Source organism: Sceloporus occidentalis, unplaced genomic scaffold, assembly GCF_023333645.1.
Source record: "Sceloporus occidentalis isolate IW3139 unplaced genomic scaffold, rSceOcc1.0.p SCAF_5, whole genome shotgun sequence".
NCBI lineage: Eukaryota > Metazoa > Chordata > Lepidosauria > Squamata > Phrynosomatidae > Sceloporus > Sceloporus occidentalis.
The window spans coordinates 88,223,224-88,236,818 of record NW_028316985.1 but is presented as its reverse complement, the minus strand read 5'-3'; the positions used below and the strand labels follow the sequence as shown (position 1 = coordinate 88,236,818).

The window sequence follows — 13,595 nt, the reverse complement described above, 5'->3', positions numbered from 1 at the left end:
TGTAGCAGTCTCAGTGCCCCACATTGTTCCCTACTTGCCAACCCCAATGACTAACAAATGTAGGCAAACATTTTCAAATATTTGTGGCTTTTCAGACACATTGATCATGATGAATATACAGCTAATGAGTACAGTGAAGGTCTGTTGTGATCTCCTCTTTGGCAGAAGCAAATACTTGTGTTTCTTTGGTACTTGCTAGTCAGTGATGGATTTAAATACAGTCTCCCTTGTCTGAAATGCTTGGGACCAGAAGTGTTTTTTATTTAGGTTTTTTTAAAAAAAAATTGAATTATTTCCATATACATATGCAATGAAATATCTTGGAGATGGGTCTAAACATAAAATTCATCTATGTTTCATATATACTTTATACACATAGCCTGAAGGCATTTTATACACAATATTTTCAAAATAATTTTGTCCATGAGACAAACTTTGTGTACACTGAACCTCAGAAAGCAAAGGTGTTGCTATCTCAGCCACTCATGTGGACAACTTTGAATTCTGAAGTATTTCAGATTTCAGAATTCCAGATAAGGGATACGCAACTTCTATATGGGATGAGGAATTGGCAGGTAATTTGTGTGTTTCTAGCAATCACTCTCCTACCTCTAACTCATACCACTGAGGTTTCATCGAAGTGATTACAAACATTGGTGCCATTTTGAATAGGGAAGTGAAAAATCCTTAGCCTTACTTTTCACTGCATTTTCTCCAAATCCAGCCTCATTTACTCCACATTTCATTTGCATTCCCATCCCATTGTTTGTTTGTTTGTATCAGGTTACGGTACACACTTGTATCAGGTTTGTACACACTTTGCATACATTTTCCGCAGTGTAAATCTTCATTCCCAACTTTTCCTAGTCTGGACCTGTTTTTCAATTAAGTTGTCTCACAATGGATCCCAGAAACTGAGAAATGGAGAATATTAATAAGAATTTCAAAACTGTTTTCCACCCCTCTCTTCAGTCTTGAAAGAAATACTCTGTGCACCTCTGTGTTCAGGTGGATTTAAAAATATGTTGCCTCTTTGGAATAGTATATTGAATATTTTCCAAGCTAGTGGCCAGATGTACATTTCTGACTGCCACAGACAACCTGTTGGCTTTTTTTTCTCACAGTGCTGGTTGTTTTGCTATCCAAATTATATATACAAGATATATACAATCCTTTTCTGAAAATGTGTGTACAATAACAAGGCATGGCTAGAATTTTTTTAAAAAGAATCTTGGTTTTTATTTATTTTTGTTAGTGAGATCATACAAGGAACACATATAAGATGCACCACACAGCCCAATGTGTTTCTTTCCCCTTCTACATCCAGTTTCTGCTGTAGCAATGGCCAGGCAGTGTTTTTCTCAAGCAATGGGGAAGAGAGCAAATCCAAGCTCCCTTGCTATCTCTTCACTTTGACAGCTTTGGAATTGCTTCTGGGTCTGTCATGTGACTCGTCTGCTGACAGGATCTCAGGGCTACCTCGTGCTCCTTCCTAAACTGCTTTGATCCCCCAACCGCTTCCGCTTCACTTGACATGTGGAAAATCTTCTGCCCCGCCATTCCTCAAAACTATGCACCAAACATTAGGAAGGTAATAGCTATTTTCTTCAAAACTCACATGATTTTGTGTTTCTTGGAGTATTGCCTGAAAGGGTAGAAATATGTCTTTTTAAATGGGTGATGACCTAATTTCTACATGCTAAAGGCATGATTTTTTTTATAACTACCAAGATTTGTAATAACTTAAGAAGAGCCCTGTCAGATCAGACCACAGACATATCTAGTTTGGCACCCTGGTTCCCATAATGATCAGCCACAAGCAGATGGGAAATCCCTATACAGGAGAGGAAGAGTTTCTTCTGTTGTTACTCCCAGGGAACTGTTGTTCAGAAGCATATTGTCTCTGAATCTGGGCTGGGTGCTTTGCACACTACACAGTTATAGCACTGCTTTAATTTCCATGCCTGCATCCTATGGAATCCTGGGGTTTATAGTTTTTAGAGGCACTAGAGGAACTGTGTGGTTAATAATTATAGCTCCCCTTCCCTAAATTGCCAATCAAAGAATTCCATGGGATGTTGCCATGGCACTTAAAGTGGAATTATAGTGTTATAACTGTGTAGTTTGAAAGGGCCCCAGGAGCTTTCATGAGAAATAGGCACTGACTGACTTAAACCTCCATTTCAAAAAGGAACTGGGAGATGTAAATTAACATAGGACTTTATCAAACTGGCAAAAAAGATGGGAGCATAGTGGTATGCTCCCGTCAATATCACCCAATAATGTGAAGATTATCACATGACATCATGCGACTTTGTATTATTGCGTGATGTTGACGGGGGCATACCTCTATGCTTCCGTCTTTTTTGCCAGTCTGATAAAGCCCATAGTTAAAACACACTGACTGTTGGTTGGTTAGTCCCAATTAGAATAGACCCACTGCATCAATTATTGAACACATAGATGCATACAATTAATTTAATGGTTCTGTTTACTGAGGACTAAAATAGGATTTAGGCCAATGTCAGGCTGTAACAGTGCAGTTACTTCTTTCCCGCATCTCATTTAAACTATGGTTGTCAGCACCAGAACATGTGTGTAGGGTGAGGGAGCAGCTTTTCTGATAATATTTCTAGTGAATCTTTACAAAGGCATGACTTGGATAAAACTGGAGAGAGTAAGCAGATGAAATGTCCCCTGACTTTGCCACCATTATATGAATACTGAGACATTGTTGGCACAATGGTTTCAGTGAATGTTGTGTAACTGTACATGCCCAGACATGCCAGCAACATAGGGACTGAGAAGACAGAGGGGGAAAAACCAGCTTACGTCTGGATTTTCCAGATTCATAGGGAGGACCCACTGACTGCACCACCGGTTCCTACAATGTGCTGAGCATTGATGGGCTGTCTGCACCAACCTCCTTTGTCTGCAGATATGGACCCACCAAAACAGCATTCATGGATAAAACCTGTGCTGCACCATTATGTTTTTCTGTTCTACCACATATGCATGCACATGAGTGCACCGATGCATTACCAGTGGCAACCAATTGCCATCTTCATTCCACCCAGCTGTCAGCCAATTAGATGTCCTGTGCAACTGTCTGTGTGACCAGCCACTTTTGCACTATCACATCAGTGCACCCAGTGACACGTTGGCACAGCATGATTATGGAGGTGCCCCCATACCTGCCCCCTTTCCTCCTGTTCCCCAATGCTTCCCCTGTTGGACTGGCCAGTTTATAAATGTTATGATTAAATCCACTGTATTGTTGGCAACATCCCATGTTGGTAATTGTGGAGAACCCCTGGCAGACTGGAATGTTTGGAGTATCCAACTGGAGTCAGGCTGGCAAAAAGCTGCTGAGAGCAGTTAGAACTGCAGAGGGGCAGTTAGAAGTAGATATGTACCTTAAAGGGATTCAGACTCCCATGTTAGGTAGAAAAATTTAAAAGGGACAAAAGATGTCTAGTGACACTAGGGAGTGTGTCATAATCTGTCAAAGGTGCAATTAGAGATAACAATCTAGCCCTGAGGAGATTCAGATTTTCATGTGAGGGAAGGGATTTGAAAAGGACAAAGCAAATCCAGTGATATTAGAGAGATGTGTTTTATTTGTGAAGTACAGAGCTAGTTTATTGAAGGTGGTGTTTAGAGGGTTAACACAGTTTCAGGTGGGAAACAAGTCAGTAAAGGAATGTGAACAAAGACAATTTGTAACATGATATTTGTTATAATTTTAAGTATCAATGTCCCAAAATTTTGGCTTTTTCACATTGCCACTATCCATAATAGAAGGTACCTCTTTCCCTATTACATTCCCAACATGTCTCTTTCATATTTGTTTGCATTTTTGCGAATTTAACTGGGGTTAAGTAACATCTATAAAACATTGTATAGTAGTTCTCTCTTAGATTTTGACTATTTATTGTGGCACCAGAGCTCTCTGACAGAGAAGGCTAAATGGCTCACAAAACTACAGTTCCCAGAATTCCCTAGCATTAAGCCAGGAGAGTTAAAGCAGTCTCAAACTGGATTATTTCTGTAGTGTGTTTTGAGCCTCAGATTGCTGCAATACTCAGTCTTCTTAGTTTACCTTAATTTAGGTAAAGTGACTGAGGAGTCAGAAAATAACCTAAGTCCCCAGTGTGCTTAGAATTATGTCAGAAATTCTCTATCACATTTCTGATAAATTTTGTTTTTTAAATTTATCAAATAGGTTTATTTCCTCTTAAAATGGAGCCAGATGAGATCATTTACAATTTCCACTGCGGGTTTTAAAAACATCTCAAGTCCTCAATTTTTTTTTAGATATGTCAGCAATTCTCATACAAAATTCTACAAATTTTGTTTTTGTAGACAAACACAACAAAATTTGATCAATAGCTTTAATGTTTGTCTTTTTGTCTGTCTCTTTTAACTTTAATAAATAAATCAATAAATAAAAACTTGATCACTAGCTTTATTTCCTCTTAAGATAGAACCAGATCAGATTAGGTTAGCCTTTTCTTCTCCGAACCACATCTGTGCACTGTTTTCATAAACTGCTTTCCCAAAGTTTGCATTTGCCCAACAATTCTATACATTTTAACAGCAAAACAGTCCCTTTGAGGGAAGGGATTACAACTAAAATGGTTATGTAGCGAGAAAAGTTTCAACCCTTTATCTAGTTCTGCACTTTCAATCCAAATCATGCCACAGACTGTATAGTAAATTTTCCATGTTTAAAACTTGCAGATCTTCTGTTTTGTTCAGTTGAGTTCTTTGTTTTTAGTTGCCCCTGTTCCTATATGTGCCTGTCTTCATTTTTCCAAGTGAGGCTTTTACAGAATTCAGCTAAAATTGCCTTCAGTTTTTGTTTTGCTTTGTTGAAACTTTCACAACATTGTTATTTGATTTCAGCAAACTCTGCAAAAATAAACATCTAGGCATTTTAAGTTTGATGGTAGAATATATACAATTGCTTCAAGTACAATCAATAAACTTAGCTATTTCGCCTTCTAAACTCTGTCACAAACAGGAAGATTGATTCATACTGTAGGTGGAAGACTAATATACCTGGCCTATGGATTTTTATCAAGACATACACACTTGGAACATCAAGGTCACAAAGCTGCTTTTGTATTGTTAGTTGACTCATGTTGTGACTGCAAAAAAAGAGAGAGAGAAAGAAAGAGAGCTCCTTATTTAAAGAAACACATTCTCATCCATGTCATGTTGCTGATGGAAACATAAGAAACAAAAAAGCAAAAGTAGATGATACTGAATTCAGGGGCAATGTTTTCCTCCCCTCCTAATGATAAAATTTGGAGTGCTGCTGGGAAATGGCTTGTCTTAACTGTAGAATCAATGCACACACACACACACCAATATCATGCATAATTTATGTATGGGATTTACTCCCCTCACTCAAATAACTGTTTAACATCATTAACCATAATAGTAATATATAATTTGAAAACCTCCAAATATTAGATGTTGACTCAGAAGTGTGAAAATTTCATTCATTTAGTCTAGCTAGCAAGCTGAATTTACCAGAATTTGCAAATATCTACACAAACAGAATGAAAAGAACTTGAGACTTTAAAAGACTGAAAGAAGGAGACAGCGAAACTGAATTTTCATTCATTCAGATAGAGGCCAGTTCTTAAAAGTATGAACTGGAGTTCCTCTAAATAGAGTCAAGTTTATGGTTCTGGATTAGAAGTGTCATCTGTTTGATAGTTTTTCTGAGCAGCAGGTTCAGGGCAAGCAGGTGGTATATAGTTCTCTCCATGCTTGGAATACCTTTACTTATGGTTGAAAGTTTTATTTTCTGTTCCTTTTTTAAATGAGCATTTCCAAAAATCCTTTGATTTCTTTATACAGGATGGGATTGAGATTGAAGAAACTTTAAATGTGGGAAAAGCAGACCTGAAATATTCAATCCATCCTATGTTACAGATCTTGCATCCACCTGATACAACCATTTACTGATTGGTGGAGAGTGGGGAGGTCAGTGGTGGTGATGTGTCCAGCCATGTGCCTTTAGATGGACACGCAATGACCAATGTTCTCCAGGATGTTCTGGGGGTCCTCCAGACGTCCTGGAAGATTATTAAATCATTGCTTTGCCTCCATCTACAGGCACATTGCTGGACTTTTAATCTCTGCTGCCTCCCCTCCACCAGCTGTGTTAGGGGGGTGCAGCTTATAAAAGTAGGGGTTGTTGTTGGTGTGTGTGTGTGTGTGTGTGTGTGTTTACAGGGATGAGAGAGGAGAGGAGACATGATGCAGTTCCACTTTTGCAACCCATCTGTTGATGCAGGATCTTGTATAATATTTTAGAGCAAAAGGAAAGGAGTAGAAAAGGGGCTGGAGCAACTCTCTCCAGGGAAAGGTTACATATTTGGGAGCTGTTCAGTTGAGGAAAAAAGTAAGGAACACAATAAGGTCTATGGAAATATAATCTAGCTTTACCCTCTCTGTTTATCAAACAGCTGCCTAGCCAGAGATAGGAACGAAACATTAAAAAATTGATTATCAATTTCTGAACATTTTCTAACAAAAAAGAGAAACGTAATTAAGTGTATTTGTTTATATAAAGTGAATGCGTTAATTTGTTAATTTCAGCATTAGCCTAATTCTAGAATTGTTATTAACTAAATTGTTAATTGATTAAATGAAAGTGCTAAGAAAGTAAAAACAAACAAACAAACAAAAACATTTTACCTTTTTCTGCAGGTTTTTTTTTTTATTTACCCAAAGTCAAATTCTCTTATATTTTTGCAAAACTACTTCTTACTTTTTGTTAATTCCTCAGGGTTGGGGCATTGCAAAGTCTGAACTGCAAGATCCAAAGTCTTCCTGTATTCTGTTCGGGACACTACAGAGAAACAGTCCTAGGAAACTCTGTTTTCAAGCCCTTTAACTCTGGAATTTTTGCAGGGATGCATATGGGAACCAGTAAGCTAAAGGAGAGAAGGTTAAACAGTTGAAGTTAGAAGAGAGGAAGGGAGGGAAAATAAGGAAGGTGGCCTGGATGAGAAAAAAATAATTCAAAATCCATGAAGCTGTATCTTTGTCTCCCATGCTCAAAATAGGGACACAGGAGAGCGATTGGGAGTCAGGTTGGTATAGAATCATGGATGACATTATTTAGGCATCTTTCAGCTAAGACTTTTAGTGAAGTCATTCAAATTAAATTAAACTGTCTATTTTACATAAATATAATACAGTAGTTAATTTTTTGCGCTTCTGTAACGATCATCATCAAATTTATATCCCTCTTTGCCTCCAAGTACTGTGACTCAATGTAGTAACAAATTATGAAAATGAGTAGAAATTAAAAACATATAAAACTTTCAGTAAATGTGTGTGTATATGATTTTGAAAAAACATGTTAACCAATCTATAGAGTTACCTTTTCTCCTTTTCTCCTTTTCTACTCCCTTCAATATCTCAACACCTAGCTTGTTGTCTACAGTCAACTGGCTCATTTTAATACTCTATACTTATACATTTAAGATCTGTTCCCCTAAAACTTTCGCCAAAAGTGAGCATATCTTTGGCTCTTTTGTCATTGTATCAAGTAGTGCCTTGTATCTCTGAGTCAGATGAAGTGTGTTTAATGTCCAAGACCTCAGAAATGCACTGGTAAATTTTGATAGTCACCTAAACATGACTGGCAACATTCACTGGTATTTGTTCTAACACTTGGAAAATCAGTATCTCTTTTTTGGATGGTAGAATTCAAAGATGTTAGTCTGGAAAGCCAGAATGCAAACGGATCTTGTAAGCACCTTTGGGATGCATCTGCATCTTAGGTAGTAGGCTCAAGTCTACAGATGTTCATGCTATCAGTTTCTTTCTTTCAGTTAGTCTCAAAAATGGTACAAGATCTCTTTGCGTACTCTTTTTTTTATGTATATGAAGTCATCTGGCACCACTGGGATTGATATAAGAGCCTTCACTAGAATTTGTGTATGTCTGTGGCACTAAAAAGCTGTTCTTCTTTTTTTCCCCCAGGTTGCATACTTTCTGCTGAGTGCTCTGAGTCTGATTGTCTGTGTTTTGGCAGTGGCTTTTGCTTCCTACCGTTATTCCCAGATCACACAGTTCACCTGTGAAGCCATCCCTGAGATCTGTCGGTGTAAATTGGATACAGTGGATCCCCTCAGCAGGACCTTCATGTTCCAGAATGTATTGGACTGTGCCGACATCACCAGTACTTTCAGTCTTTACTTGCTGATTCAGATAGTGCTTAACCTCCTTGCAGCCATTGTGGGCTTTGCAGTATGCTTTGTAATGTGGAAAGACAGGTACCAGATCTTTTATGTAGGCATCCGATTACACTCATTAATTGTCCCTGGAGGGCAACAACAGAAAGTATAGGGACTTAGGGATTGGTATTGACAAGAAAAATAGGATATTGTCCTGCCACCACAAATAGATAACTGCTTATAGAACTGAGGAGTAGAAGAGGAGAGGCAATGAAACATGCTTAATCAGTATTGTAGTTCAGAGAAATTAAGATAAATATATTATTAATTTTTTTAAAAAATATAACTATTGCCAGGCCTCCTGTCACATCCCCTTAATGCTTCACAGAGATAGGTAATTTCACTCCTGTATTTCTAGGTGGATTAGGAACTGTAGGCCTTACTGGGATGTGCATAGGGAAGACACATTGAGGTGCAGATGCCATGGCGTTGCTTTCCTTGCATATTCCCATCAACGTTGCAGTGCAGCTAGCAGTAGATATTTGCCTTTTCAAGGTGCAGCTACAGGTAATTTATTCTAGCTCATAATTTCCTTCTTCAGTGGTGGTAGTTCAAGGGGGAATATGTGACCTCCATCTAGTGTAATATGTGGACCAAGGGCAGCTATCCCAGATTAAGTGCAAAAAAGCCCCATGTTTGTACAAACTGTTTCTTCTAAAATATATTTTTCACATAAGTGCATATACAAACACAAATTTTGTTCACAGAACGGCAGAGAATGTGGTCTAGTGTACCATAGGTTTAGCAGCTTTGTTGCTCTTTCATTTATAGCTATTCCAAAACCATGTACATCTTCTGAGATGGTTAGGGCAAACTGCATGATTATGTACAATGCTGGGTTTATACTCATCCCATTATGTTTTACCAGCATGGTATGTTGCCACACAGTCTGCCCACTCAATCTGCAGCATAGACAGAGGATATACTGTACTATGCCACTGACTGTAAGATATAAACAAGTCTTATTATTAGGGGTAAAAAGGGAAAGAGCTACAGAGTGAGCTTCTGGCTCTCTCTTAGGAACACTATCTGTTCCCCATACATGCTTCCATAATGCATCAGCAAAAGTATACTTGATACATTTATTTCCTTCCCCTCAGTGCCTGATCTTCATGGTTTCAATCACCTCTCCTTCCTCTTCCTTCTCAAGCAGCAGAAACAGCCTCTCCTGGGTTTTGACAGCTGCTAGGCAGTGGGAAGTTTTTAGAAGGAGTGTAAGAACAGGAAAAGAGTCCTCTGCATCCCATCAAAAATGGGACATATGCATGCTCAAGCTGCACATAAATAACTAACAGGATTCCTACCCCTATATTTAATGAGGAAAGCTACCAAATTGCAGTCAGTGGTGGAGATTCTGTTGGTGAACAACACTCACTGTTCCTGTTCCCCCTTTTCCCAGATTTTATAAAGGTGGTTAGGAAAGGAAGGTGAAATCTATCAGCTCTGAGCATCCTAGTCTCCAATGCCTTATTTCTTTTGTGGCCACAGTGCCTGCAGCCTTTCCCCTCCTGCCACAACTGCCTGGTCTGGGATAGTTATAGTAAACCAACAGGCTTCTGGTCAGCAAGACTAATTCAGGGACCATAAACCATTCCCTTGGCAAGAAAGTTTGTTCATGAAAGAGCTTCCATCCTCAGTAGGGATGGTTAGGCTTCCAGATCACCATATGAGCTCCCCCTTGAATGCACTTCTCCTTCAGTGTGTTGTGGATCCATCTGTCAGGGTACACACAAACATCTGTTACAAGGGCTGTTTGAACTTTATTTATAGACGCACATCTTAAGGCTTGCATTCTAAGGTATGTGCAAATGGTACTTATGAATGTTTTGACAAATGTCTGCTTTTCCAACACTGAATTCTATGAGATGAGAAAGAGTCACCTTCCCTGGAAGGTAACTAACAGGATTCTGAATTGAAAGAGTCTAACTCCACTGCTCCTTAATGCCTTCAGTCATAAAGAGGCTCACAAAATGTATAAAGACAACCATTCCTTGATCAGATGTCTTCTGGTGCTAATGTCCTGCAGACATCAGGGCTTTAAAAAAAATATAACAGTGGCAGCAGAACAACAGTCTCATCATTTGACCAGGAACCAAGATGGTGACCATCTTGTAAAAGCCATAAAAATAGAGTTTTGCACAACTCAAGCACTGTGCAGTGGGATGAAAGGCAAGCACTGGGAGAGACTGCTCTCTATGGAATACTGAGGAAACAGCTTTGCCACAATAGTGGTTGCCAGCAGTGATGCCCACGCCTCCAGACTGTGCCTTCACACGATCACCTTGTCAACCCTGTCCCACTCTGCGTGGGAAGCTCCTTGGCGCTGTGCCTGAAGACCAGAGTGCTGTAGCACTTGGGAAACTATCCACAATAAAAACTCCCCATCAAGCACAGACACCTTTCGTTGTCTGCCAAATGGTGTGATATTTCCTCAGAGCTTCTTTACATTATCTTTGCCAGATTTGTTCAAAAAAAGCTACTAGGCTCTTTGTTCTATATTTAATACTCTGACTGTCAGCTTCACCCTTCTCCCTTGAAATGTTTCCACTCTCAGTCCTGCCTTCATGCATATGTTTGGAATGTGTTTTGAAATAGTAGTGAAGGGTGTGGGTTGGGGGTGTGCAAGGGAGTCAATGAGAAACAACAGTTGAGATCTACTGAAGCATAAAGATTGTTAACTGTCTGAAGAAATGTGTTTATGCCATGTGCTTCTGTGTTTTCCCCTCCTTCTAACAATGTCCACACCTTGTAAGAGTTCAGTGGGCCCAGTGCTCAAATTATTTCTAAAGCTATAAAGTCTGCCCCACTTTCAGTCCCCTGTTCTTCTGACCCATGACAGGAGGACACTTGCTTTCAAGGCAATAGTCTTCAGATCTGTTTTCCAGGCTACATCGGGGTTTCTTAGAAAACTTAGCAAGGGTCAGCTTGTCCATCACTGCTAACCAGCTGAGTACTGGTTGTTGCTCAAAGAATGTAACATGCCTCAGAATTTTTCATAGAACATCTGTGGAACACATGGAGCGGTTCTATAGCAGATAAAAGGATGTGGAAATGTTTGTACCTTTTCCTCAAAGATGAAAACTTTGGAAACCACTGTATTACTACATTGGTTTCAGCTAGACATTCCTGACCCATAGTGAGGTTGTGTCCAGACCTCAAATAAGGTGCCACAGTGGTATTGTCACCTATTTAAAAACTTGTTTTAAAAGTGAGTTGCATCTGTCTGTCCAGTTGAAAAGACAAAAGGCAAAATATCACCTCAAAAGAAGGCAACTGTTGACTGGGAAGCACCATTGATATAAGCTTCTGCTTGTGAGGAAAAACTGGGCATTTATAGCTCACTTTGCCATGGCTAAGGCAACTAGAACCTGATCAGTAATGATCCAGAAACTAGTGGTGGATCACATGCTTTGTGCATGGAAGATTCCAGATAAGGTCAGGAAAGACTCCTACCTAAACCCTGAATAGTTATGGAGACAATACTGAGTTAGATAGACCAGTGATTATCACATGCCTGGGATGGTAACAACGTCAAATATTCATGCATTAACTATTTCTGGTGCTGCCTTCTCTGATAGACAGTCATGAGTAGTGAGCACCTACTAGTGTGCAGCCTTCTCCAGCATCTACTGCTACTACATGCAAGCTGATAGTTGTGGTCTATGAGACTCTGCAATGAAAGGGAAGCATTACAACCAATGCCATCTGTTGCAGGTTAGGAATGAAGAGTGGATCCCAATCCAGGAAACATTGACAATTCTTGTTGTTCTACATTATACAGCTGAGCTGGAATTAGGTGTTCCCTTTGGGTACAATTCACATTAGATAGGCAACATGTATATTGAACTTGCTTACATTAAAAGGAGGACATCCCAAGCTGCATCAGACCATTGGTGCATCTAGTTTGCTTGGCTGCAGCCTGCTTATTAGGGGGGAAAGTTTTAACAGACATGCTGGGAATTGAATCTGGGACCTTCCCCCAACCCCAGGGCAAACTACAGAGCTGTGGCCTCTCTTCAAAGGTACAAGCTCCTTTGGCCTTGCCAAACACAAATTCTCTCAAGCTTCATACCAGCAACCATAGTGACACAACAGAAAAAAAGGCGTTTCCCATATTGCTGGGCCCTGTAAGTTGTCTATTCAGTGCACTGGACCCAAGTAGGATAGATATCACAGTGTCACTGCAAATGGCACAGTCTGCATGTGGCCCGAACTCTTGTGCAGTGTGGTAGCTTCCTGTTTGTAGGTAACGGCCCTTAACATTTCCAGTTTAACAGTAAAAGATGAATCTGTGCCATGATGGGACTCTCCTTTGAAGATCTGATCTTTTTTCCAATATTCAGTTATGTGACTCAGCCTACAAAATACCTTACTACATCAATATAGGAAACACTTGTCCTAGGGATTATTCTTTGAGATTGTTGGTTACTATCTGTATGTCAGAACTGAGAGAGAGAGAAGGCAAATTGTCTCATTCCATACCTGGCCCAGCAACTGGGAAGGAAGGAGCCCCATATAGCAATCATGACTCTGAAATCTATATAGATCATTGTAGGAGGAATTAGAACATGGAAAGGTTACCTTTCCAAGTTCTAATTCTCATGATTCCTTGATAGCCTGGCCAATGTGGCCCAAGTAGTAGCTTTTCTGAGATGTGGAGTACGCCCTAAGGAAATTGCTTCTATACTGTTGTACTGCTGTGTGAAGTGGGCCTGCATTATATATTCATTGGCAACTGTGTGATATCTATCTATTCAGGGCTTGCTTTCTGTTTCCCTGAGATGAATTTTTACCCACTTCTACTCACAACAAATCAGTATTTATTAAAAACTGACACTTGCCACAAACTACATACGAAATACTTTATTCTGAGCAAATTTAATGTATAATCCATTTATTATTACAGTATATATTCTCAATTCTGTGGTAACTATTAGCAGAAAACATGCAAAATGTATACTGTAGCAGCTGTTTTAAAACTATGTATGCTTTTCATGCCACTGGGTCAAAAGATATATAAGATGCTTCAAATAATTATTTTTAAATCTTTGTGTACAGCTTCTGTTTTATTAATTAGCATAGCTCTCTCATTTTCTGCAATGCTAGCTCTGTTTGGGAAGGTGCTGTTGTGTCCCTTCAAGTTGCTTCCAACCTATGGTAGGGTTGGGCTCACCATAGACAAAGCATAAGAGAGAGAGATAATATGTTACACATGAGAAGTCTTGCTGGTGTTTTGACCAGAGTGGAAGTTCCATATTCAAGGCCCTTTTACACTGCAGACCTTATCACATGAGGTACTTACCGTGCTGGAATTGTGGCCCAAATGCT

At 39.4% G+C, this 13,595-nt stretch overlaps 1 protein-coding gene across 1 annotated transcript in view; it reads left to right on the top strand.

Moving 5' to 3' along the window:
• SSPN (sarcospan) overlaps nt 1-13,282 on the top strand; it is a 34,259-nt gene extending 20,977 nt beyond the window's left edge. Inside the window, exon 3 of the mRNA XM_089524662.1 lies at nt 8,014-13,282. Within this exon, the coding sequence (XP_089380788.1) occupies nt 8,014-8,379 (366 nt within the window). The 3' untranslated portion in view covers nt 8,380-13,282. The remainder of the gene's footprint in view (nt 1-8,013) is intronic.
• The last annotated feature ends 313 nt before the right edge of the window (nt 13,283-13,595 follow it).